This window comes from Pongo pygmaeus, chromosome 9 (genome assembly GCF_028885625.2).
Source record: "Pongo pygmaeus isolate AG05252 chromosome 9, NHGRI_mPonPyg2-v2.0_pri, whole genome shotgun sequence".
In the NCBI taxonomy this organism is placed as follows: Eukaryota; Metazoa; Chordata; class Mammalia; order Primates; family Hominidae; genus Pongo; species Pongo pygmaeus.
The window spans coordinates 13,917,643-13,939,645 of NC_072382.2; the positions used below are offsets into that span (position 1 = coordinate 13,917,643).

Genomic DNA, 22,003 nt, shown 5'->3' on the forward strand with positions numbered 1-22,003 from the left:
TGAGGGATGCTGGCATGCTTGCTGACACCAATTCAGGGGTATGGCAGAGAGACTCTAGGATGGCCCCCAATTATTCATGCTGCTGGTGTTCACACCCCTGTATAATCCCCTCCCCTTTTGTGTAGGCAGGACTTGCTTCTAACCAAGAGGATACAGCAAAGTAGATGGGATGTCGCTTTTGTGATGACATTATACAGGCCCATAGCTTGTGTCTTGCTAGCACATTCTCTGTATAGACTCTTCCCCTTGCTGGCTGTGATAAAGAAAGCTGCCTTATAAAGAGGCCCAAGGGGAAGGAACAAAGGGTGGCCTCCAGCTGACAGCCAAGAAGGAACTCAGGCCTTCAGTGTGACAATCTGCAAGTAACTGAATCCTGTCAGCAAGCATGTGAGCATGGAAGCACATCCTTCTCCAGTTGAGCCTCAGATGAGACCACAGACCAGGCTGGCATCCCTGACTGACAGAGGCCTCAGCTGAACCGAGCCTGGATTCCTGACCCACAGAAACTGTGAGATAGTCAATGTGAGTTGTTGTAAGTTCAATGTGTGTTAACTTGTCATCAGCAATAGAAAACAGGACTGGAAACCTCGTTGATAACTCGAAAAATGTCCACCTGATTGCCTCTTGCTCTTCCCTCTTTTGGGACCATTTCAGTGCTGTGCTAGATGGTTTTCTGCTGAGGCAATGTGAGTGATCTGAAAAGGGAGAAGGTGACATTGTTGGTCAGGTCATCTGCAGCCTCACTCAACATAGCAGTGCTTACATTTGTGTGCCTATTTGTGCTTTTCTGAATGCTTTGAGTTATTTTAAAAAAGAATTATTATACTATAACCCCCACTTTTTCCCAACTGATGTAGCTCAGAGGGGTTAAGTGATCAGTGCAGGTTCGCATAACTAAGTAATGACACAGATGGGACCTGAATCTGGGTCTCAGGAGGCTCTGGTCCCTGGCCAGACTATGTGACCATGTACATCCACCTGATTTCTGTTCATGGGTTAGTGTGTGACGTGAACATTCCATGAAGGCTGCAGCCTCCATCCCAGGGGCACTTGGAGAAGCCATTGCACGTAGCCCTCTTTACTAGAGGAACCCTTGGGATGGAAACGGGAATCCTGATTCTGCAACCACGTGCTCCCATGAGATCTGATTTTCAGCCAGGGCTGATCCGTGGCTGCCAGCAAGGAAGCCACATTATCTCATTGTACCAGACTGGCCCAGCAGAAAGATTAGACAACAACGTTTGCTTTGCCATTAGCCCTGCCTGGCACTCAGTATGGTAGTGCCTGGCTTTCAGGGGCACTGGTAGCAGTGTCTCCGATGCAGGGCAGCCCTTGCCAATGGCACAGGTGTTCAGAAATGTTCCATGAACCAATCAACTCAAGCAATGGAATGAGATCTAAGGAACCCAATCATAGCAAGGCTGAGATGGAGCACTTAAGCATGATAAGTGTTATCAAGCTGGTGTGATAGGCATTGGGGCGGCTGGTCCCCTAGCAGCTTTCAATCAAGGTCTCACCCCGGGGACATGATCTTCGTACGCCAAAGAGAACATTGTGTTTTCCACTCCCCAGTCCCAGAACTGGGCTGCTTCTCCAGAGATGCGTGCAGGTTTTAAAAGTCAAATTTATGATAACTTTTTTGGCTCAATTATAGAAGTAATACATGATCACTGTAGATTATTTATAAGTAAATACAATTCTAAAAATGACTTAGAACCCAACTACCCAGAACTAAGCACCATTGCCATAGTAAAGGAATGTATTGATTTACTTACAAGTATAGGACCACAAGATATGGCACATGTTGTTTTGCAAGCAACCCGCTTTGATGGGCCCAGCTCACTTCTTCTGTGCTACTCGATCTGCAACCTGAACCCGCTTTTGAAAGAAAAATCGTGGTCCTGTATTTTAGAAGTGATTTTTATAAATCTACATTATCGTTTTAAAACTTTTCTCAAAATATGGTATGCACACAGAAAGGTGCATATCATAAGAAACAGCTTGGTGAATTTTCACAAACCAAGCACACACATGTAACCACAACCCAGACCCAGCAAAAGGGCATGTCAGGTACCCCCGGACCCCACCGCGGGCTCTTCACAGTCACTATCCTAGTGCCAAACCAAGCGTATCAGTACTCTGATTTCCAAACAGCAAAGATTCATTTCACCTGTTTTTCTACTTTTGCTAAATAGTACCAAATAACAAGCACTTTAGTTTGCATTGCGCTTCTTTGCTCAATATCATGTTTAGGAGAGGCATCCACAAATGACGTCGTGTGGAGTTGTTACTCAGTCATTTTCATTGCTGTGTATTATTCCACTGCATCAATATACCCGTTATTTTCTCTTTTTCAGTTCATAGGCATTTGGGTAGCTTCCAGTGTGGAGTTCTTAGGAACAGTGCTTTATGAATGTTCTCTTATATCCACATCTTCTTTCTTTTCCTTTTATTTATTTATTAAAAACGATAGAAATGAAGTCTTGCTATGTTGCTCAGGCTGTTCTTGAACTCTTGGCCTGAAGCAGTCCTCCTGCCTTGGCCTTCCCAAGTGCTGGGATTACACCATGAGTTACTGTGCCTGGCTCTTTTCTTTTGAATTGACATGTAATAATTGTACATATTTATGGGTACATAGGGATGTTTCTGTACATGTAATGTTTAGTGATCAGATCAGAGTAGTTAGCATATTTATCATCTTGAACATTTATCATTCTTTTGTGTTTTTTGGAGACAGAATCTCGCTCTGTCGCCCGGGCTGAAGTGAAATGGCACCATGTCGGCTCACTGCAACCTCCACCTCCCGGGTTCAAGAGATTCTCCTGGCTCAGCGTCGCAAGTAGCTGGGAATTAGAGACACGTGTCAACACGCCCGGCTCATTTTGAATTTTTAGTGGAGATGAGGTTCCACCATGTTGGCCTGGCTGTTCTCAAACTCCTCACCTTAGGTGATCCATCTGCCTTGGCCTCCCAAAGTGCTGGGATTACAGGTATGAGGATTACGTGAGCCACCGGGCCCGGCCGGCATATGCATTTTTAATTTTGATAGATACAGCCACATCATGCTTCTTAGGGTGGTGCCAGTTTACACTCCCACCAGCAGTGTGTGGAGTGATCATTTGGGACAGGTGAGGATGGATGGGGCAGGAGACCTGTGAGATTAAAATAACACTCCTGGACGAGTGTGAATGAAACGGATGGAAGGAGCTGTGCTTAGACCCCCAAGGCCCTTCGAGGAAGATGCATGAAGGAGAGGCCTGAGACTGCAGCAAAGGATTGTGAATTCATCTTGTCTTGTGCAGCAACATAGGGAGGATGAAATCAGATATGTTGGCGCAGGGCTTTCTGGTCAAATGATCTGTCTGTTGAGGAACCTCTTTAGATTCTGACTGGGTTCAGGAATCCCAGGGTGGGAATGGAAGAGGTGCTGGGAGAGAGAGGCTGAGCTGTGGCTGCTGGGGTTGAGATGGGGGAGGAAGGAAGGATGGGGCCAGGCGCAGGAGAACAGATAGGATCCAGGAAGACCTGCCTGTATCCGTGAAGCCTAGCACACTGCCTAGCTTCAAAGTAGGTACATGGGAAATGTCAGAAAAACAAATCCAGCAAAGAAGCCAGGACAGGGTGAAATTCCTTCCCAGAAACTTGAGAAATCCACCTGCTTATCCCATGACACAATATGACCAGGATGGAATGTTGGTGGGGGTGGCAGCTGACCCATCTGTTGTTATTCATGTGGCCTTTGTCAAACCATATCCCCACTGTCATATTTTCAGCCTATCTGAGATGTTTCCTTTTAAAAAGTCTTCTCTAATCACTCATTCAGCAAATATTTATTGACCTCCTAGTGTGTGCCAAGCCCTGCTGTTGCTGCTTGGGCTTCAAACCTAATGAAAACGATCACCATCCCTGCCCTTGTGAATCTTAAACACTGAAATGCATGGTTACAGGTAGTGCCAAGTACCATGAGGGAAAAGGCTCTCTGTGGGCCCAGGTTTTCTGAGAGAGTGGTGAGGGAGGGCTGATCACTTTTACAGGGAAGTGACTTTTTTTTTGAGGTGGAGTTTCGCTCTTGTTGCCCAGGCTGGAATACAATGGAGCAATCTCAGCTCACTGCAACATCTGCCTCCTGGGTTCAAGCGATTCTCCTGCCTCAACCTCCTGAGTAGCTGGGATTAAAGGAGCCCGCCACCACGCCCAGCTAATTTGTTGTATTTTTTTTTTAGTACAGATGGGGTTTCACCATGTTGGCTGGGCTGATCTCGAATTCCTGACCTCAGTTAATCTGCCCACTTCGGACTCCCAAAGTGCTGGGATCATAGGCGTGAGTCACTGCATCCAGCCAGGAAGTGACATTTAAGCCACGTGTGCAGATGCTAGGTGTTAGCAAGTCAAGAAAAAGGGAAAAGCAACCCAGGCAAAGGGAACAGCATGTGCAAAGTCTGGAGATGGGAAAGCACTTGGACTATTGTGGCCGTGGGAGGCCAGGGTGGACGGAGCTCACGGTAACGGGATCAGCGTGAAGCAGGGAAGGTTTGGAGGGAAAGGAGCATACAGGACCTGGAACTATGTGAAAGATTTTCTGTTTTATTCCAACGGCAATGGCAAGAAGGCATTAAGAGTTTAAAGCAAGCAAGGGATGAGATGAAATTTATGTTTCCTAAAGTTTATTCAGCTATGGAAAATGGGCTTGGGAGGGTGAGAGTGACCCTGGGGAGACTGGGTGTTGGAGCTCACCCCCGCCCTTCCTAGAGCCCAGCTCCAGCCTTTGGGCCTGTGTCTTCAGCAGATAGCCTGGGTTGGCTGTCACCAGAAGCAGGAGCTATGGGAATTTTCCCTGCATGCATGCCGAGGAGCCCAGGGCTGTAATAGACTTACTAGTAAGAGAGAGTCTGAGATGAAGCTCAGCTGAGTTAAAATGAAACAGATGACTTTGCAGCAGGACTTGTCAGAGCCTTTGATTGGGAACTGTAGCTGGTGAACCCTGGGGAAGGGCCTAGAATGTAGCATATTCTATACTTATTTTGAAACTGTGTTTTCCATTGAACATTGTCTACCAAGCCCAGTCTGAGAAACTGCTCCGTTTTCTCTTTGCCTTTCTAGGGCATATATGCTAATGAACATGCTTAATTCTCTGTCTCACAACCTCTGCTCAGGGAAGTGGAACACCATTCTCTTTGGTTACAGATGGGGAAACAGATGAGTTCGGTGTTTTATGCCTGGGACCTTGGGGAGATTAACTGTTAGTCTTGGTAGCCAGCGAATCACAAGATCATCCTGGAAGACTGTGGGGTGTCAGCTTCTTCCACTTCTCCTGTCCATGTCTTGCAGACAACACTGCCCTGTTCTATCTACTTAGGGACATCACCATTAGTGTCTACCTCTCCTGACTCTCCTGATTGCTTGCCTTTCCTCATGATCTCTATTTTTTTTTTTTTTTTTTTTGAGATGGAGTCTTGCTCTGTCACCCAGGCTAGAGTGCAATGGTGCAATCTCAGCTCGCTGCAACCTCTGCCTTACACATTCAAGTGATTCTCCTGCCTCAGCCTCCTGAGTAGCTGGGAGTACAGGCATGCACCACCACGCCCAGCTAATTTTTGCATTTTTAATAGAGACAGGGTTTCCCCATATTGGTCAGGCCGTTCTCAAACTCCTGACCTCAGGTGACCTGTCCGCCTTAGCCTCCCAAAGTGCTGGGATTACAGGCGTGAGCCACTGTGTCCAGCCTTCTCATGATCTCTTATTGGCTTTGGGAGAAGTAAGAAGTTGACTCCCTCAACTAAGAGCTTCAGTGCCCCATTTTTTTTTTGAGCTGTAGTCGCTCTGTGTCGCCCAGGCTGGAGTACAATGGTATGATCTCAGCTCTCAGTGTCCTTTCTATGAGAAGACAATGAGCCCAGCATTTTTGGTGCCCAGGTCTTTTTATGATGCTTCCAGCACAACCCCCTGAAGCCCCTCTGTCTTCCTGGTTCCATCATGAAGTGTCCGCTGCTGGGGTCACTATGTTGGGTGCCATCCAAGTGGATGTGGTCATTTTCATCCCTGCCCTGGCGTTGTATCCCCAGTGATGTGAAGGAAAAAGACAAGCAAAGAGAAGCAGCTCCACAAAACCTGTTTCAGTAGGTTATGTTTTTATTCTACGTTATTGGTAGGAGAGGGAACAGGGCCAAGACCTCCACACTCCCCTGGGAAGAACAGTCAGGAGAATTAGATACATCTAAAGTGGGCACAGGACGGAGGCCAGATCTTCCCGGGAGGTGGCTGGAAAGACTTAGGCTTAAGCCACGGGAGCCAGGCCGACCTGGTTGTTTGCCCTGTCGAAGACAGTAAAGTACTGGCGGATGAAGACATCACCCAGGATCCAAAGCTCTCCAGATTCGGTGGGGACGTTCATGCCCTGGAAGCCACTGATGCAGCTCCCCTCGCTCTGGAGAAAAGGAGAATAAAAGTGGAGCTGGGATACCGATTCAGTAGTGATAGGCGCTGGGTGAGAAACATCCAGGGCGCCCTGGTCCAGCTGCAAGGCACGTGCAAGGAGGAGCTTCCTGGCTCAGTGTCCAGGGACTCGGCTGTTCTTGGCCTGGAGTCGGCCTGCAGAAGCAGTCCACTGAACGACTGGTTTCTACGCATTACTGGCCATTATCTGGTGTTTCTGGCAGGCACAGGAACCCTGACATCAGCATCGGTGCTAAGGGGCTTAGGGAGAATTCAGCTGCTAGGAAGGAGTTTGAAAACCCTGCTGCCACAGCCTTTTCTCATTGTTATTCTGATCTGGTCAGGGGCAAAGCAGATGAGCTATTAGCCCTCTTGCCTCAGTAAGTCACTGTGCTTCGACCTTGTCTGCACATCACCTGGGGAGCTTTGAACCCCCGCAGCCCCATCCCATTGCTCAGGCCTTTCCCTCTCCTAATGTAATCAGAATCGGTGGGGGAGCCCAGGCATCAGTGCTTCTTGTTGAGTAACATGAGTCCACTGGCAAAATTAGTTTTCCACCTGACGTTATAATAACAGAAGGGAAAGAGTTTTCTTGTGGCTCGTATAGCTAAAGATTTGCTACTTGATAGAGATGGTAGAAGTGTGGGAAGCCCCAGCCTATGGAAATTAGGATTTCCATTTGCCCAACCCTTGGTAGGTCTGATGTGATCAGTCTCACTTGGTTAACCTAACTGCACTCTGAGGGTGGGGAAAGCTGCCATCTCTACTTTTTGGATGAGAAAACTAAGGGTGAGATGAGCTGTAGTTTGCTCAGAATCAATGGGCTAGTGATTCAGACCCAGGACTTGGACCCAGGGGTCCAAATAGAATCCTATTTTCACTCGATTAACTTTTACGTCACTTGTTCCCTTAGGGGGCTGTATCCGAGTTCTTATTCCTGCATTTGTTTTTAATATATTCTTTTTCTCTGGAGGCTGTCTAGGGCAGACGTTCGTCTGCTTCTGCCTGTTGGCTTCAGCTCGTGGAAGTGCACTTTCCCTCTGCAGAGGGGGACTGTGTGGCCACATTCTGTGTGAACCCCTCTAGTGGTTGGTCCAGAACCCCCTCACCTGCAGGATGTAGGCACTGGGTGGCACGGGGTACTGGACTCCATTGATGGTGAAGACGATGTCGGGCAGGCTGCTGATGGCTGAGCAGCTGACCACCATCTGGAAAGAGTGAGGGTGGAAAAGTTAGAAGGGTTTTCGTCCCTTCTGCCTGGCACACCCACTACTTGAGTGTAGAACAGAGCAGTCAGGGCTGGACTCACATCGCCATCTGAGTTCTCGCTGGCTCCGATGTCGCTCTGGATGTTGGCAATGGGGCTGGTTGGGCCGGTCAGCAGAGAGGTGCCAGTGTCAACAATGGCCTGGCAGCCCTCAGCGCAGGCGATGGCCTCTCCGTTCATGGTGATGCTGAGGGTAAGAAGCAAGTTATGGTCCCTGAGCCCTCAGGGGTACTTCTCTCCAAGGAGGAACCAGGAGGTGAACCCAGACATTCTTCCCCACCCATCCATTGGCCAATACGTGAAATTTCTGTTTCTCTTGTTCACGCACTCATTCATCCCGCATTCATTTACCCTACAAATATTTCACAAGTGCCTACTCTCTGCCAGGCATGGGAAACGCCAAGCTAAACAAGACAGCCTCACAGTTCCAGGCTGCAGGGAGCTCCCAGCCTAGCTAGCAAGATAAGTTATGTTGGCAGAAGGGCAAGATGAGCAGCCAGGCATGTGGCAGGGAACAAAAACAGGGTCCAGGGTGAGAGGTGGTGAAGGGGAGCAGCCAGGGGAACAGACATCCGGGGATGCCAGGCAGATGAAGAGAGAAGGAGGACATCATCAGGGGATGGTATGCGGGGAGGGACAGAGACCAGAGGGCTGGGGCAGGAGTTGGAGGAAATGGTGAAATTTTAGCATGGCTGGGCAGACATAAGGTGATCCATGTGTCCGGGTTTGCCTGGGCTGGTCCCAGTTTTAGTACTGAAAGTCTCTGTCCTGGGAAATTGCTCATTCTTGGGAAAACCCACACAACTGGGCACCCTAGCAGGCCAGCTGGGGGAAGAACAGCGCGGAAATGAAGCTGCAAGGCAGACCAGGGAGGCCCTGAAGGGGAGGGTGGAACGAAGTGACTTCAGACAATTTCTTAGCCATTTTGGCCCACTTCTAGACTGAAAGTGACATGTTTCCTTGAGTGGGAGGAGCATGTGCTGGTTCACAGGCCCCTTAAATTGTGAGATGTGTGAACAGGTGGGTCCCCCGCTCTCCCCAGGGATGCTGGTGTATGGTCCTGCCTCCGTGACTAGGAGGACAGTGGCTATCTCACCCTTGCAGAGTCTCGGCTTCCCAGACAGCTCTTCCCTCCTCCCTCAGGGAGGTGTCTTTCTAGGGGTCTCTTTGGCTTGGCCAACTTCCACCTTCCCCCTGGAGTGTGTTCCCCTTTGCCAGCTGTTCCTGGGGGGATTCTGGAAAGCTGCTTAGCTATGAATCCATAAGGAAATGGGATCTGGGGCCCAGGCCTGGATGCTGCCCATCCATGGCAGTCTCACCTGTCCACGGTGATCTGCCAGTAACCCTCGACAGTAACAGGCACCCAGTTCAGACTTCCAGTGTAGTAAGAAGAGTCAATGCCACCAAATATCACCACGCTGCCACTCTGGTCATCGCTATGGAAAGTGAGGGGAGAAGACATGAATTTTTTTGTTCGTCCATTTGTGTGACCATCTGCTGTTGCCTCGTGAGAGCTACCCTTGATTGGGCACTTTCCAGGGCTGTCCTGGGGTGTGACCATGTGGTTTGTTTTCCTCTTAGGCCAGGGCCCATGCAGTGGGCACTGTCACTGTTATTTCCACTTACCATGAGGACACTGATCCTGAGGGAGGCTGAGGCCACCTGCCCAAGGTCACACAGCGGGGGAGTGGTGGAACTACGTTTGGAAGAACACAGGCCTTATAGGTTGAGTGTATGGTTTCCACTGTGGTACCCACTCTAGTTGCCATGGGGACCCCAGGGAAGTGAGTGCGTGACAGTGTCGGCTCTTAAGGACTTGATGGTGGAGGTCACTGGTTCTTTGGTGGGAGCAGTTTTGCCCCCAGGGGAATGTCTGGAGACATTTTGGATTGTCATGATTGGGTGGGGTTAGGAGATGCTGCCGACATCTCATGGGTGGAGGCTGGGGATGCTGCCAAACATCCTACCATGCACGGGACAGTCCCTGGCGGCAAGGACGTATGCGGGTCTGAAATGTTAACAGTGCCCAGATCGAGAAACTCACATCTGGCTGGGGAGATACAGTGGCCCCACATGAAATATTTAAGTGCTCATAGAGGCAGATGATGTTTCAGAGCCACCTCGAACATTAACTGGCCAAGAGGAACACATGACAAAGAGCCTTCCTGTTGTAAATTGCAGGAGTCCTTGTTATTGCAATATTCATTTTCTAAATCTCTGCAGTTTCAGGTTAGATGCGGAAGCAAATGTCGACGGCAGTAAGAAATTAATCATCCAGGGCCAGGCACGGTGGCTCACGCCTGTAATCGCAGCACTTTGGGAGACCAAGGCGGTCAGGAGATCGAGACCATCCTGGCTATCATGGTGAAACCCCGTCTTGAATTCCTGACTTCAGGTGATCCTCCCGTCTCAGACTCGCAAAGTGCTGGGATTACAGGCATGAGCCACCACGCCTGACCAAGTGTATTCACTTTAAATGGCATCTTTGGGGGCCAAGGATGAGGGAACCGGCACTGAGGGGTAAATGGCTGATGATATTTGAGTTGTGCACATCAAGGGGACAAAGATGCTGGTAAAATAAGATGGAGTGCACATGGCCCGTCAGAGACAGACTTGGCACTATTACTCTCCAAAGACACATTTCTCCAGCCTCAGACATTGACTTTCCAAATCCCTTGCTTCCCAAGACCCTCTCCATCGCAGCCAGCCTTGGACAGCTCCTGCTGAGCCAGAACACTGTGACGTCTGGAGGGGGAGGTGGGAGGAGGCCCCTCTCCACTCAACTTACGCGCTGAGGTAGACAGAGAAGAGGTCCTGAGAAACTAGGCCCTGGTTCCAGATGTTGTCAAAGACGGGTGTGGCCCCAGAGGAGGAAATGCTGGGGTAGGCCAGCCCCAGGATGCCGTCAAAGGGAGCATAATACAGGAAGGAGCCGGGTTCGGTCTCGCTTAGGCCGAAGATCTGATTGGTGTCAGAGATGCCTCCAACCTGGGTGGGGAAACCGAGATGATGTTCACCATCAGGTCATGTTCACTGAGCTCTGGGTGCCAGCCTGAGGCCCAGAGCCACCCTGGTTCATCTCATGCAGGACTTGGCTTCCAGGGTATCAGCCTGGAAGGACAGGAGAGGGACTGTCTCCTGGAATGCTCGTTCCTCTGCTGGAGGTAACCATGGCAGCTGCTCTCCAGATGGCCACAGTCTATGACTCAGGGTGAGATTTTGCTGGAGGACAGATGGTCACTGGGTGTTTGTGTTTCTGATGAACAAATGCAAAGCAGACCCTAGACCCTAGGCCTTTGACGCCTGCCATGCCCCGCAAGTAGCAGGGAGGGCTTGTGGAGACTTCATGACTTGGGGTGCTGCATGTCGGGAGAAGAAGGAAGAAGAGGAGGTGCTAGTAGAGAATTGAGCCTTTATTGAGACTCCCCACACTCCATAAGTTTCTGCTTGTGTGGAGCTGAGGCTGGCTTATGGCTCCTGGCATCCCACCCTTTTACTGACTGCCACCCAAGCTAGCAATGTCTGTGACATCTCTGCTGCTTCTCCCCGACCCTGCACCCCCAATCAGGTTACTTTTGTGATCACCAAGACTCATCTTGCTGGAATAAGCTTATTTTGGGTGTGCCTGATGGGGGGATGCAGCGGCAGCCTGCAGGTGCCCACCTGGACAGTGTCGTATCCGAGGATGCCTGTCATGCTGCCGGTGCCATAGGCGATGGAGACTGTCTCGCTGGTGGATTGGTAGGTGGAGGAATCCTCCGGGTTGAAGCGGTTGTGGTTGGCTGCAAGGACAAGCGGTGATTGTCAGTCTGTCAGAGCTGGGTGAAGGTCATGGGCTGGGATGTCTTCCTGGGATGGGGTTTCCTGGCCCTGGGAGGGGCTCTCGAGGTGAGCAGTGACCTTTCCCCCTAGACCCTCGGAGCCCAAGAGACCCCAGGTCCTGTCCTGTCTTGTTGAACTACTGGGACCATTCACTGACGACAGGTCCCCAGGGCCTCCTGGGGACCCCTCCAGGCCAACATTGAGGGGAGCAGGCCTGTAGCTGTCCAGTGATGAGCACTTTCACTGTCTAGTTCCCGGCCAGTGCTGCTATTATGATGTGGATGATGCCACAGGCACCTCATCTTCATTAAAACTCAGGTGAAAACACTAGAAGAGGAAGGAACCTGCAACACACATTGTTCATGACTTCCAAAGACAAACTCTCTTTCATTAGCAAACCAATGATTTTTTTTTTTTTTTTAAGCAAGGTCAGCACTGACCTCCGGCATATTCTAGCCAGGCTTTGAAGCCATTTTCTCACACGCACTGGACTCTTTCCTGGTGGGCTATTCTACAGCCCTTTGGCCCCGTCTTGCTTTGGGCCCCCCATACTTCCTCTCCCAGGCTGTGGTTATTTAGGAGAGCTTCTCTCTGCCCTCGGACTGTGTAGTCTTTGACCGCGGGGATCATATCACTCATCCCTTTACCCCCTGAGCCCAGTGCTTGGCACATAGTAGGTGCTCAATAAATGCCTGTTGAGTGGCTCCAGCAGGCTTGAGGTGGGAGCTGTCTGAAGCCCGTGGGTGTCCAGGGTTCCACAGGGTCGGCTGGTGCTGGGGAGCGAGAGTGGGGTAGGGTGGGCTGGGCACTTACTGCAGGCGAGACTGGAGCAGTAGACTGAGGGCACCCACAGGTTGGAGGAGCCGGTGTCAAAGATGACCGTGAAATCCTGGGCAGGAGTTCCGATGCCGATAGAGCCGAAGTACTCCATCTGTCCAGGCAAGGACAGGGCAGTTCATGGACCGGGGACTCTGTTTTGGGGCCTCCCTAGGGGCTGTCTCTGGGTCATCTCCTCAGTCCGCCTCTCCATCTTTTCCTTCGTTCCTCACAGTTCTTGTCTTTCTCTTCCCAGCCACTGCCTTCATCCTTCAAAGCCCAGCCGTGGCGTCCCTTCCTCCTTCAAGTCTTCCCTGATTGCTTCCCCAATTTACCCTCTGCTCTCTGCTAAGCACTACAAGCACTTAACAGTCTGCTGTTCCCTCTTCAGCTGTTGTCTTGTCTGTCACAGTCTTCCCATCCTTACAGCGCATGTTCTCGGAGAATGGGAGTGGAAACTTCTAGCACTGGGCAAGTGACAGCTTAAGTGCTTGTGCCTTAAATTGTGTATCAGAAGCTAAGCAAACCACCTAAAGATGGAAACGTGTCCAGTTTTCTTATTTCTACATCTAGATGTGTACAGGAAGTTGCAAGAAAGGGCATTGCCAGTATTTTTATTCTTTTTTTTTTTTTTTTGAGACAGGTCTCGCTCTGTTGTCCAGGCCGGAGTGCAGTGGTGCAATCTTGGCTCACTGCATCCTCCGCCTCCTGGGTTGCAGTGATTCTCCTGCCTCAGCCTCCCAAGTAGCTGAGATTACAGGTGTGTGCCATCACGCCCGGCTAATTTTTGTATTTTTAGTAGAGGCGGGGTTTCACCATGTTGTCAGGCTGGTCTTGAACTCGTGACCTCAAGTTATCCACCCGCCTCAGCCAACCAAACAGTATTTTCTTAATGGCAGCATTTGTCTGCCTTGCCAGCTCTGTTCCCGCCACACTGGTCTGCTTGCTGTTCTTTGGTGATGACTAGTCACTCCTACCCTAGCGCCTTTGCACAAGCTATTCTTATGCCAGGAAAATGTTTATTCTAGAACTTTCCTTGGCTGATCCTTTTTTCAAAAATCAATCATTTGAATCTCTAGTCAAATGTCCCCTCTGCCAACAGGCCTTCCGTGACCACTTTATCTAAATTTGCCCCCTCTCTATCTTCTTTTTCCCCATAGTCCAATTAATTAATTTGTCATGGCCCTCATCATTACCTGAAATTATCTTACATGGTTGTTTATTTGTCATCCCCTTTAGAGTATAAGCTCCAGGAACTTTGGTTATTCACCATCATTTTGGCAACTTGCATAGCCTCTGGCACATAGAGAGGTGCCAATATTTGTTAAATATTTGTGAACTAAATAAATGCGCTAACCAAGCCTCTTACCAAGGGCCCCCCAGACCCCATGCTAAGTACTCCAGAAAACATGATTGTGTTAATTCCTGGCAATAATCTCTGATGCTAGATATTAGTGGTTCTGTTTTCCAGACCAAGAAACAGGCTCAGAGTATTTAAATGACTTGTCCAAGGTCCTGTGGCTTAGAGGCACTAGGACCCACATTTGCACCAGGTCTGTTGGACGGCAGAGGCCAGTCTCTGAACCACAGGCATCACTGCTTTGTGCCCTGTGCCCTGTGCCAGGCACAGAGGGGACATACAATATCTGTGGGAGGGCAGGGTGTTTGTTATTCGGTCTCAAATAAGAAAGTCAGGGTGATCTTTCTGAAACTCAGATCTGATCTTGTCACTCCCCTGTTTAAGATATACCAGAGGCAGTTAGGTTGGAGCCTCTCTCAGTCCACTCCTCGTCTCCTGGGCCTCAGTCTGCAGCACCTTTCTTCCCTCCCTCTCGGCTCCCCTTCAAACGCACTGTGCTCCTGCCTGCTACAGGGTTTGGCACAAGGGATCAGGCTCTGCGGAGTTCTGTCTTGTTCTCTTGGAAACTCCCGCTCTTCCTGCATGGCTCCAGGGAGGCTCCCTGCCCAAGTGGCAGACTCTCGCAGTGTGACACCTTCACTCTGTAGTCCTCCTGCTGCCTGTTCTTTTCATTGGTTTGCGAGATTCCTTGATTATTGTGTTTCTCTCCTAGGCTATGAGTTTGGTCACCGCTGTCTCCCCCTGAGCCCAGCACAGGCCCTGACATATAAGGAGGCGCTCAGAAGAAATTAACATTGCATGAAGGAGTGAATGAATGAATGAATGAATAAAAGAACAACAGCTTTGACTGTGAGCTTTCCTGCCTGCCCTGGGCCCCTGACATCTAGGGGGCAGACTCTGGGTCACTGCCTGGAGCCTCAGAGCCCAGGCCCGTCCTCCAAGACCCCTGGGACAACCTCTTTCCTGCCGGCCAATTCCGCAGAGTTGACCCCACCACTTGCCCACACACTCACATCCAGGTAGTTCTCCAGGGGCTGTTCATCTACCAGGGTGGGAGCCTCCCACTGGGGGAAGTACTTTCTGGCTGGGTTGAGGTTGTGCTTCTTCAGGAAGTCCTTCAGCAGGCCATGCTCAGACAGGGTGCGCCTCAAGGACTTCTTTCTGATGAGGGGGACTCTGTGGTTTGGAGAAGGAAGAGGAATTAGGCAAGGATTCTGCACAGCGGGTGCTGTGGCAGCCCCAGAAGGGAAGGGAAGCTGGTCTAAAAGAGGAAGAAGGAAGGAAGGGAGACGCCGCCACTTCTGCCCAATAATGCAAAGAAGTTAAGCTGACTAGTGGTGGAGCTGGGAACCAAACCCAGGCTGGATTCTTAACCAGCTGATCTAAGAGAGGAAGATGGAAGGAAGGGAGAAGCTCCCACTTCTGCACAATAATGCAAAGAAGTTAAGCTGACTAGCGGTGGAGCTGGGAACCAGAGTCAGGCTAGGCCCAAGTTTTAACCATGTCTGCAGGGCTGCCTCCCAAAAGGGCAGAGAGAGAGGCAGAAAAGGGGGCTGGAGACAGCCGTAGAGAGAGAGAGAGAAAAAAGGGAAGAAGGAAGACACGGGAGGAAAGAAAGGTGATGTGAGAGGCAGCATCTTCACTCCCACGCCACCCGGACTCACTTGTACATGATGCACTCAGAGAGCGCCACCAGACCCAGCAGCAGCAGCCACTTCATGGTTGTTCCCGGATTCCAACTCCAGGGAGAAGGCAAGACGGGAGGAAGGTGCAGAGCAGCAGCATGAGCTGCCCCTTATATGCAACTTGGGTCCCACCTTATCGGCCTCGGAAGGTCACCGGTTCCCTTGATCCCAAACAGAAAAGCTCCTGATAAGATTGTCGCTGCCCTGAGCCACATTCTGAGACCTTTCCCGCTGAGGCACTTTCCATTGTAACCTTGTGCCATGGGGAGGGGGAAGGGTGCCATGGGGGTGGACCCGCAGAGAGAGAGAGGAGCAATGACCTGGAGGCTCATTTGGTTTCTTTTCCTTTGTTTCCTTTCTTTTCTTTCCTTCCTTTCCTTCTTTCTCTCGCTTTCTCTTTCTTTCTTTCTTTCTTTCCTTCCTTCCTTCCTTCCTTCCTTCCTTCCTTCCTTCTTTCTTTCTTTCTTTCTTTCTTTCTTTCTTTCTTTCTTTCTTTCTTTCCTCCTTTCTCTTTCTCTCTTTCTCTCTCTCTTTCTCTCTTTCTCCCTTTCTCCCTTTCTCCCTTTCTTTCCTTTCTTTACTGATGGAGTTTTGCTCTGTCCCACCGCCACAGGCTTATTTCTGAAGCATCGACAAGGGCCGACATTAAAACTTTACAGGCTGAGCATGTCGACAAAATTGGTTAAAAGTGCGTTTAACACAGCATTGGACAGATGTGAAGGAGCCCCAGGTAGCCTGATTTGTCCCAGTGGGCACGCAGCTGGGGTTCTTATAGAGCAGCCCCCGACTCAGTCATAGGTGGTACTGGTTGTGGTCACTGCTTATCCACAGCACATTGGGGGGTCGGTCGTTTGGGACTCAGGACACAATTCCCCACATAAGTGTCATTGTGTGGGGTTGTCGGGCGTCTGACTAGCCTATGGGACTTGTGGCTTGCTTTTGTTGCAACTGGGCTGAGTCTGGGAAGGAGATGTGCGCAGTACACGGGGGAGGAGGGAGAGAGCACCGGGACAATGCTGCCTTCCCTTCCTGGAGGAGGCAAACTTCAGACAGGCCAGGTATGTCTTTGGAATCTGTGTCCCTCCCTTTCTGCATGCCTTCTCTTTCTTTTGCTCCTTTCCCACCCTCTCCACCTTTGAGATCCCACCTGGGTCTGATTTCTCCAGGTGCTCCAGGCTTACAACTGAGTTGAAATCAGCTACAAGGGAGCAAAGCAATCTGGGCATACAATTCATACTCGTGGGTGAGTGACTTAGAAAGAGGATGCTTGGCCGGGCTCACGCTTGTAATCCCAGTACTTTGGGAGGGTGAGGTAGGTGAATCACCTGTGGTCGGCAGTTCAAGACCAGCCTGGCCAGCATAGTGAAACCCCATCTCTACTAAAAGTAGAAAAGTTAGCTGGGCATGGTGGTGGGCGCCTGTAATCCCAGCTACTGGGGAGGCTAAGGCAGGAGAATCGCTTGAACCCAGGAGGCAGAGGTTGTGAGAGGTGAAGCCGTCTGGGTTTCTGAGTCGATTAGGGACTTGGAGAACTTTTGTGTCTAGCTAAAGGATTGTAAATGCACCAATCAGCAATCTGTGTCTAGCTAAAGGCTTATAGATGCACCAATCAGCACTCTGTGTCTAGCTGAAGCGTCTGTAAATGCAGCAGTATGCACCAGCCTTTATACTCACCACGAAGGTCTGCAGCTTCACTCCTGAAGCCAACAAGACCATGAACCCACCAGAAGGAAGAAACTCTGGACACATTTGATCATCTGAAGGAACAAACTCTGGACACAGCATCTTGAAGAACTGTAACACTCACCGCAAGGGTCCGCGGCTTCATTCTTGAAATCGGCGAGACCAAGAACCCACCGGAAGGAACCAATTCGGGACACAGTTGCAATGAGCCGAGATCTTGCCACTGCACTCCAGCCTGGGTGACAGAGCTGGACTCAGTCTCAAACAAACAAACAAACAAACAAAAAAAAGAAAAAAGAAAGAGGATACTTACCAACCCAATGGATCCTCCACTTTGTGAGCTTTGATTCAGTGGACAAAGTAGAGTGAAAACTCTGATGCAGAAATTGCTGGGGAGGAAGACAGGGGAGGGGGGAGGTCATGATGTGGATAGGAAGCCCTGTCTCAGGGTCTGGTTCTGAAATCAGATCCCATGAGGCATCCTCAGACTGTCCAGCCGTGAGAGCCACAGGTTCTAAAACAGCTCCAAGTTTCCCCCAGTGCCTCCAGGTGAGTATTCAGGAGTGGGCAGTGTGGATAAGTTCAGGGACAGTAGTGGTTAGTAGAAAACACATTGACATTTCAGACTCCCCTGTTAGTTGACATCTTCGTGTCCCAAATGTTTATCCTGGGCCCATTTTCTTTTCTTTTCTTTTCTTTTTTTTTAACTGTGAATCTCACTCCAGTATGACTAGCCCTTATATTTTCCACGTTCACGTCTTCTGTTGCCTCCTTCTCTTCCTCTCTTTTCTACCTCTCAAGCCTCTCTCTCTCTCTCTCCCTCTTCTCTCCCTTTTTTTTTTTTTTTTGAGACAGGGTCTTATTCTGTCACTCAGGATGGAGTGTAGTGGCGTGATCATGGCTTACTGCAGCCTCAACCTCCCACGCTCAATCAGTCCTCTGGCCTCAGGCTACAAGTAGCTGGGACGAAAGGCATGAGCCGCTACACCCAGCTAACTTCTGTATTTTCTGTAGAGACAGGGCTTCGCTACGTGGCCCAGGGTGGTTTGGAACTCCTGGGCTCAAGCGATCGTCTTGCCTCAGCTTCTCAAAGTGCTGGGATTAAGGTGAAGCACACTGCACCTGGCCCTCTCTCTCTTTATGGACATATAATATTTTACATATTTTTGGGTACATGTGATATTCTGTTACATGCATAGAAAGAGTAATGATGAGGTCAGGGTATTTAGAGTATCCATCACCTAAGTATGGGTTGATCCTAGCACTCATGTGAAGAACCTGATGGTCCTGAAGATGCTGCCTAAGTTCTGGGGGCATCAGATGGAATCCCCTCACTCAAGGCTGCCACCAGATGGAAGGGAGGGAGCTTGGATCCCAAGGATGGGCACTGATTTTGGGGCACAGCTTGTCTGGGGCCCACATGGGAATTTTGAGCAGAGGAGAAGTATATTTGGGAAGCAGAAGGAAGATTCCCCAGGCAGAAACCTGCAAGCCCCTTTACACATTCATTGAAATGCCTTATTGTGCACTTGCTGTGTACCGTGCAGGGATGCTCTAGCTGCTGAGGGTACATCCCTGAGCATGGTAGGACTAGGCCATGCCTTTGGTGCATTTGTGTTCAGTTGAAGGGAAAACTTGTGTGGAAGGGGCTCTTTCTTTCCACCTGGATGGATATTAGGATCACATTGAGGGGAAACTCTCGGATTGGTGAAGATGATAATGTTTCTCCACATTAGAGATTTTAGCACCCTGAGGGACGCTGGCATGCTTGCTGACACCAATTCAGGGGTATGGCAGAGAGACTCTAGGATGGCCCCCAATTATTCATGCTGCTGGTGTTCACACACCTGTATAATCCCCTCCCCTTTTGTGTAGGCAGGACTTGCTTCTAACCAGCAGGACACAGCAAAGTAGATGGGATGTCGCTTTTGTGATGACATTATACAGGCCTGTAGCTTGTGTCTTGCTAGCACACTCTCTGTATAGACTCTTCGCCTTGCTGGCTCTGATAAAGAAAGCTGCCCTATAAAGAGGCCCAAGGGGAAGGAACAAAGGGTGGCCTCCAGCTGACAGCCAAGAAGGAACTCAGGCCTTCAGTGTGACAATCTGCAAGTAACTGAATCCTGGCAGCAAGCATGTGAGCATGGAAGCAGATCCTTCTCCAGTTGAGCCTCAGATGAGACCACAGACCAGGCTGGCATCCCTGACTGACAGAGGCCTCAGCTGAAGTGAGCCTGGATTTCTGACCCACAGAAACTGTGAGATAGTCAATGTGAGTTGTTGTAAGTCATTCAATGTGTGTTAACTTGTCATCAGCAATAGAAAACAGGACTGGAAACCTCGTTGATAACTCGAAAAAGATCCACCTGATTGCCTTTTGCTCTTCCCTGTTTTGGGACCATTTCAGTGCTGTGCTAGGTGGTTTTCTGCTCAGGCAATGTGAGTGATCTGAAAAGGGAGAAGGTGACATTGTTGGTCAGGTCATCTGCAAACCTCCCTCAACATAGCAGTGCTTACATTTGTGTGCCTATTTGTGCTTTTCTGAATGCTTTGAGTTGTTTTAAAAAAGAATTATTGTACTATAACCCCCACTTTTTCCCAACTGATGTAGCTCAGAGGGGTTAAGTGATCAGTGCAGGTTCACATAACTAAGAAATGGCACAGATGGGACCTGAACCTGGGTCTCAGGAGGCTCTGGTCCCTGGCCAGACTATGTGACCAAGTACATCCACCTGGTTTCTGTTCATGGGTTAGTGTGTGACGTGAACATTCCATGAAGGCTGCATCCTCCATCCCAGAGGCACTTGGAGAAGCCATTCCACGTAGCCCTCTTTACTGGAGGAACCCTTGGGATAGAAAAGGGAATCCTGATTCTGCAACCACGTGCTCCCATGAGATCTGATTTTCAGCCAGGGCTGATCCGTGGCTGCCAGCAAGGAAGCCACATCATCTCATTGTACCAGACTGGCCAAGCAGAAAGATTAGACAACAACGTTTGCTTTGCCATTAGCCCGGCCTGGCACTCAGTATGGTAGTGCCTGGCTTTCAGGGGCACTGGTAGCAGTGTCTCCGATGCAGGGCAGCCCTTGCCAATGGCACAGGTGTTCAGAAATGTTCCATGAACCAATCAACTCAAGCAATGGAATGAGATCTAAGGAACCCAATTATAGCAAGGCTGAGATGGAGCACTTAAGCATGATAAGTGTTATCAAGCTGGTGTGATAGGCATTGGGGCGGCTGGTCCCCTAGCAGCTTTCAATCAAGGTCTCACCCCAGGGACATGATCTTCCTACGCCAAAGAGAACATTGTGTTTTCCACTCCCCAGTCCCAGAACTGGGCTGCTTCTCCAGAGATGCATGCAGGTTTTAAAAGTCAAATTTATGATAACTTTTTTGGCTCAATTATAGAAGTAATACATGATCACTGTAGATTATTTATAAGTAAATACAATTCTAAAAATGACTTATAACCCAACTACCCAGAACTAAGCACCATTGCCATAGTAAAGGAATGTATTGATTTACTTACGAATATAGGACCACAAGATATGGCACATGTTGTTTTGCAAGCAACCCGCTTTGATGGGCCCAGCTCACTTCTTCTGTGCTACTCTATCTGCAACCTGAACCCGCTTTTGAAAGAAAAATCGTGGTCCTGTATTTTACAAGTGATTTTTATAAATCTACATTATCGTTTTAAAACTTTTCTCAAAATATGGTATGCACACAGAAAGGTGCATATCATAAGAAACAGCTTGGTGAATTTTCACAAACCAAGCACACACATGTAACCACAACCCAGACCCAGCAAAAGGGCATGTCAGGTACCCCCGGACCCCACCGCAGGCTCTTTGCAGTCACTATCCTAGTGCCAAACCAAGCGTATCAGTACTCTGATTTCCAAACAGCAAAGATTCATTTCACCTGTTTTTCTACTTTTGCTAAATAGTACCAAATAATAAGCACTTTAGTTTGCATTGCGCTTCTTTGCTCAATATCATGTTTAGGAGAGGCATCCACAAATGGTGTCATGTGGAGTTGTTACTCAGTCATTTTCATTGCTGTGTATTATTCCACTGCATCAATATACCCGTTATTTTCTCTTTTTCAGTTCATAGGCATTTGGGTAGCTTCCAGTGTGGAGTTCTTAGGAACAGTGCTTTATGAATGTTCTCTTATATCCACATCTTCTTTCTTTTCCTTTTATTTATTTATTAAAAACGATAGAAATGAAGTCTTGCTATGTTGCTCAGGCTGTTCTTGAACTCTTGGCCTGAAGCAGTCCTCCTGCCTTGGCCTTCCCAAGTGCTGGGATTACACCATGAGTTACTGTGCCTGGCTCTTTTCTTTTGAATTGACATGTAATAATTGTACATAATTATGGATACATAGGGATGTTTCTGTACATGTAATGTTTAGTGATCAGATCAGAGTAGTTAGCATATTTATCATCTTGAACATTTATCATTCCTTTGTGTTTTTTGGAGACAGAATCTCGCTCTGTCACCGGGCTGAAGTGAAATGGCACCATGTCGGCTCACTGCAACCTCCACCTCCCGGGTTCAAGAGATTCTCCTGGCTCAGCGTCGCAAGTAGCTGGGAATTAGAGACACGTGTCAACACGCCCGGCTCATTTTGAACTTTTAGTGGAGATGAGGTTCCACCATGTTGGCCTGGCTGTTCTCAAACTCCTCACCTTAGGTGATCCATCTGCCTTGGCCTCCCAAAGTGCTGGGATTACAGGTATGAGGATTACGTGAACCACCGGGCCCGGCCGGCATATGCATTTTTAATTTTGATAGATACAGCCACATCATTCTTCTTAGGGTGGTGCCAGTTTACACTCCCACCAGCAGTATGTGGAGTGATCATTTGGGACAGGTGAAGATGGATGGGGCAGGAGACCTGTGAGATTAAAATAACACTCCTGGATGAGTG

At 49.3% G+C, this 22,003-nt stretch overlaps 1 protein-coding gene across 1 annotated transcript; it reads right to left on the reverse strand.

The window, feature by feature from the left end:
* Nucleotides 1-6,115: 6,115 nt before the first annotated feature.
* Nucleotides 6,116-15,417, reverse strand: LOC129007728 (pepsin A-4). The gene is made up of 9 exons (XM_054438936.2): nt 15,362-15,417; nt 14,711-14,873; nt 12,335-12,452; nt 11,363-11,481; nt 10,488-10,687; nt 9,019-9,135; nt 7,742-7,886; nt 7,542-7,640; nt 6,116-6,424 (listed from the first exon to the last, which is right to left on the reverse strand). The coding sequence occupies exons 1-9, from the start codon at nt 15,415-15,417 to the stop codon at nt 6,275-6,277; spliced, it is 1,167 nt and encodes a 388-aa protein (XP_054294911.2). The 3' UTR covers nt 6,116-6,274.
* Between the last annotated feature and the right edge of the window lie 6,586 nt (nt 15,418-22,003).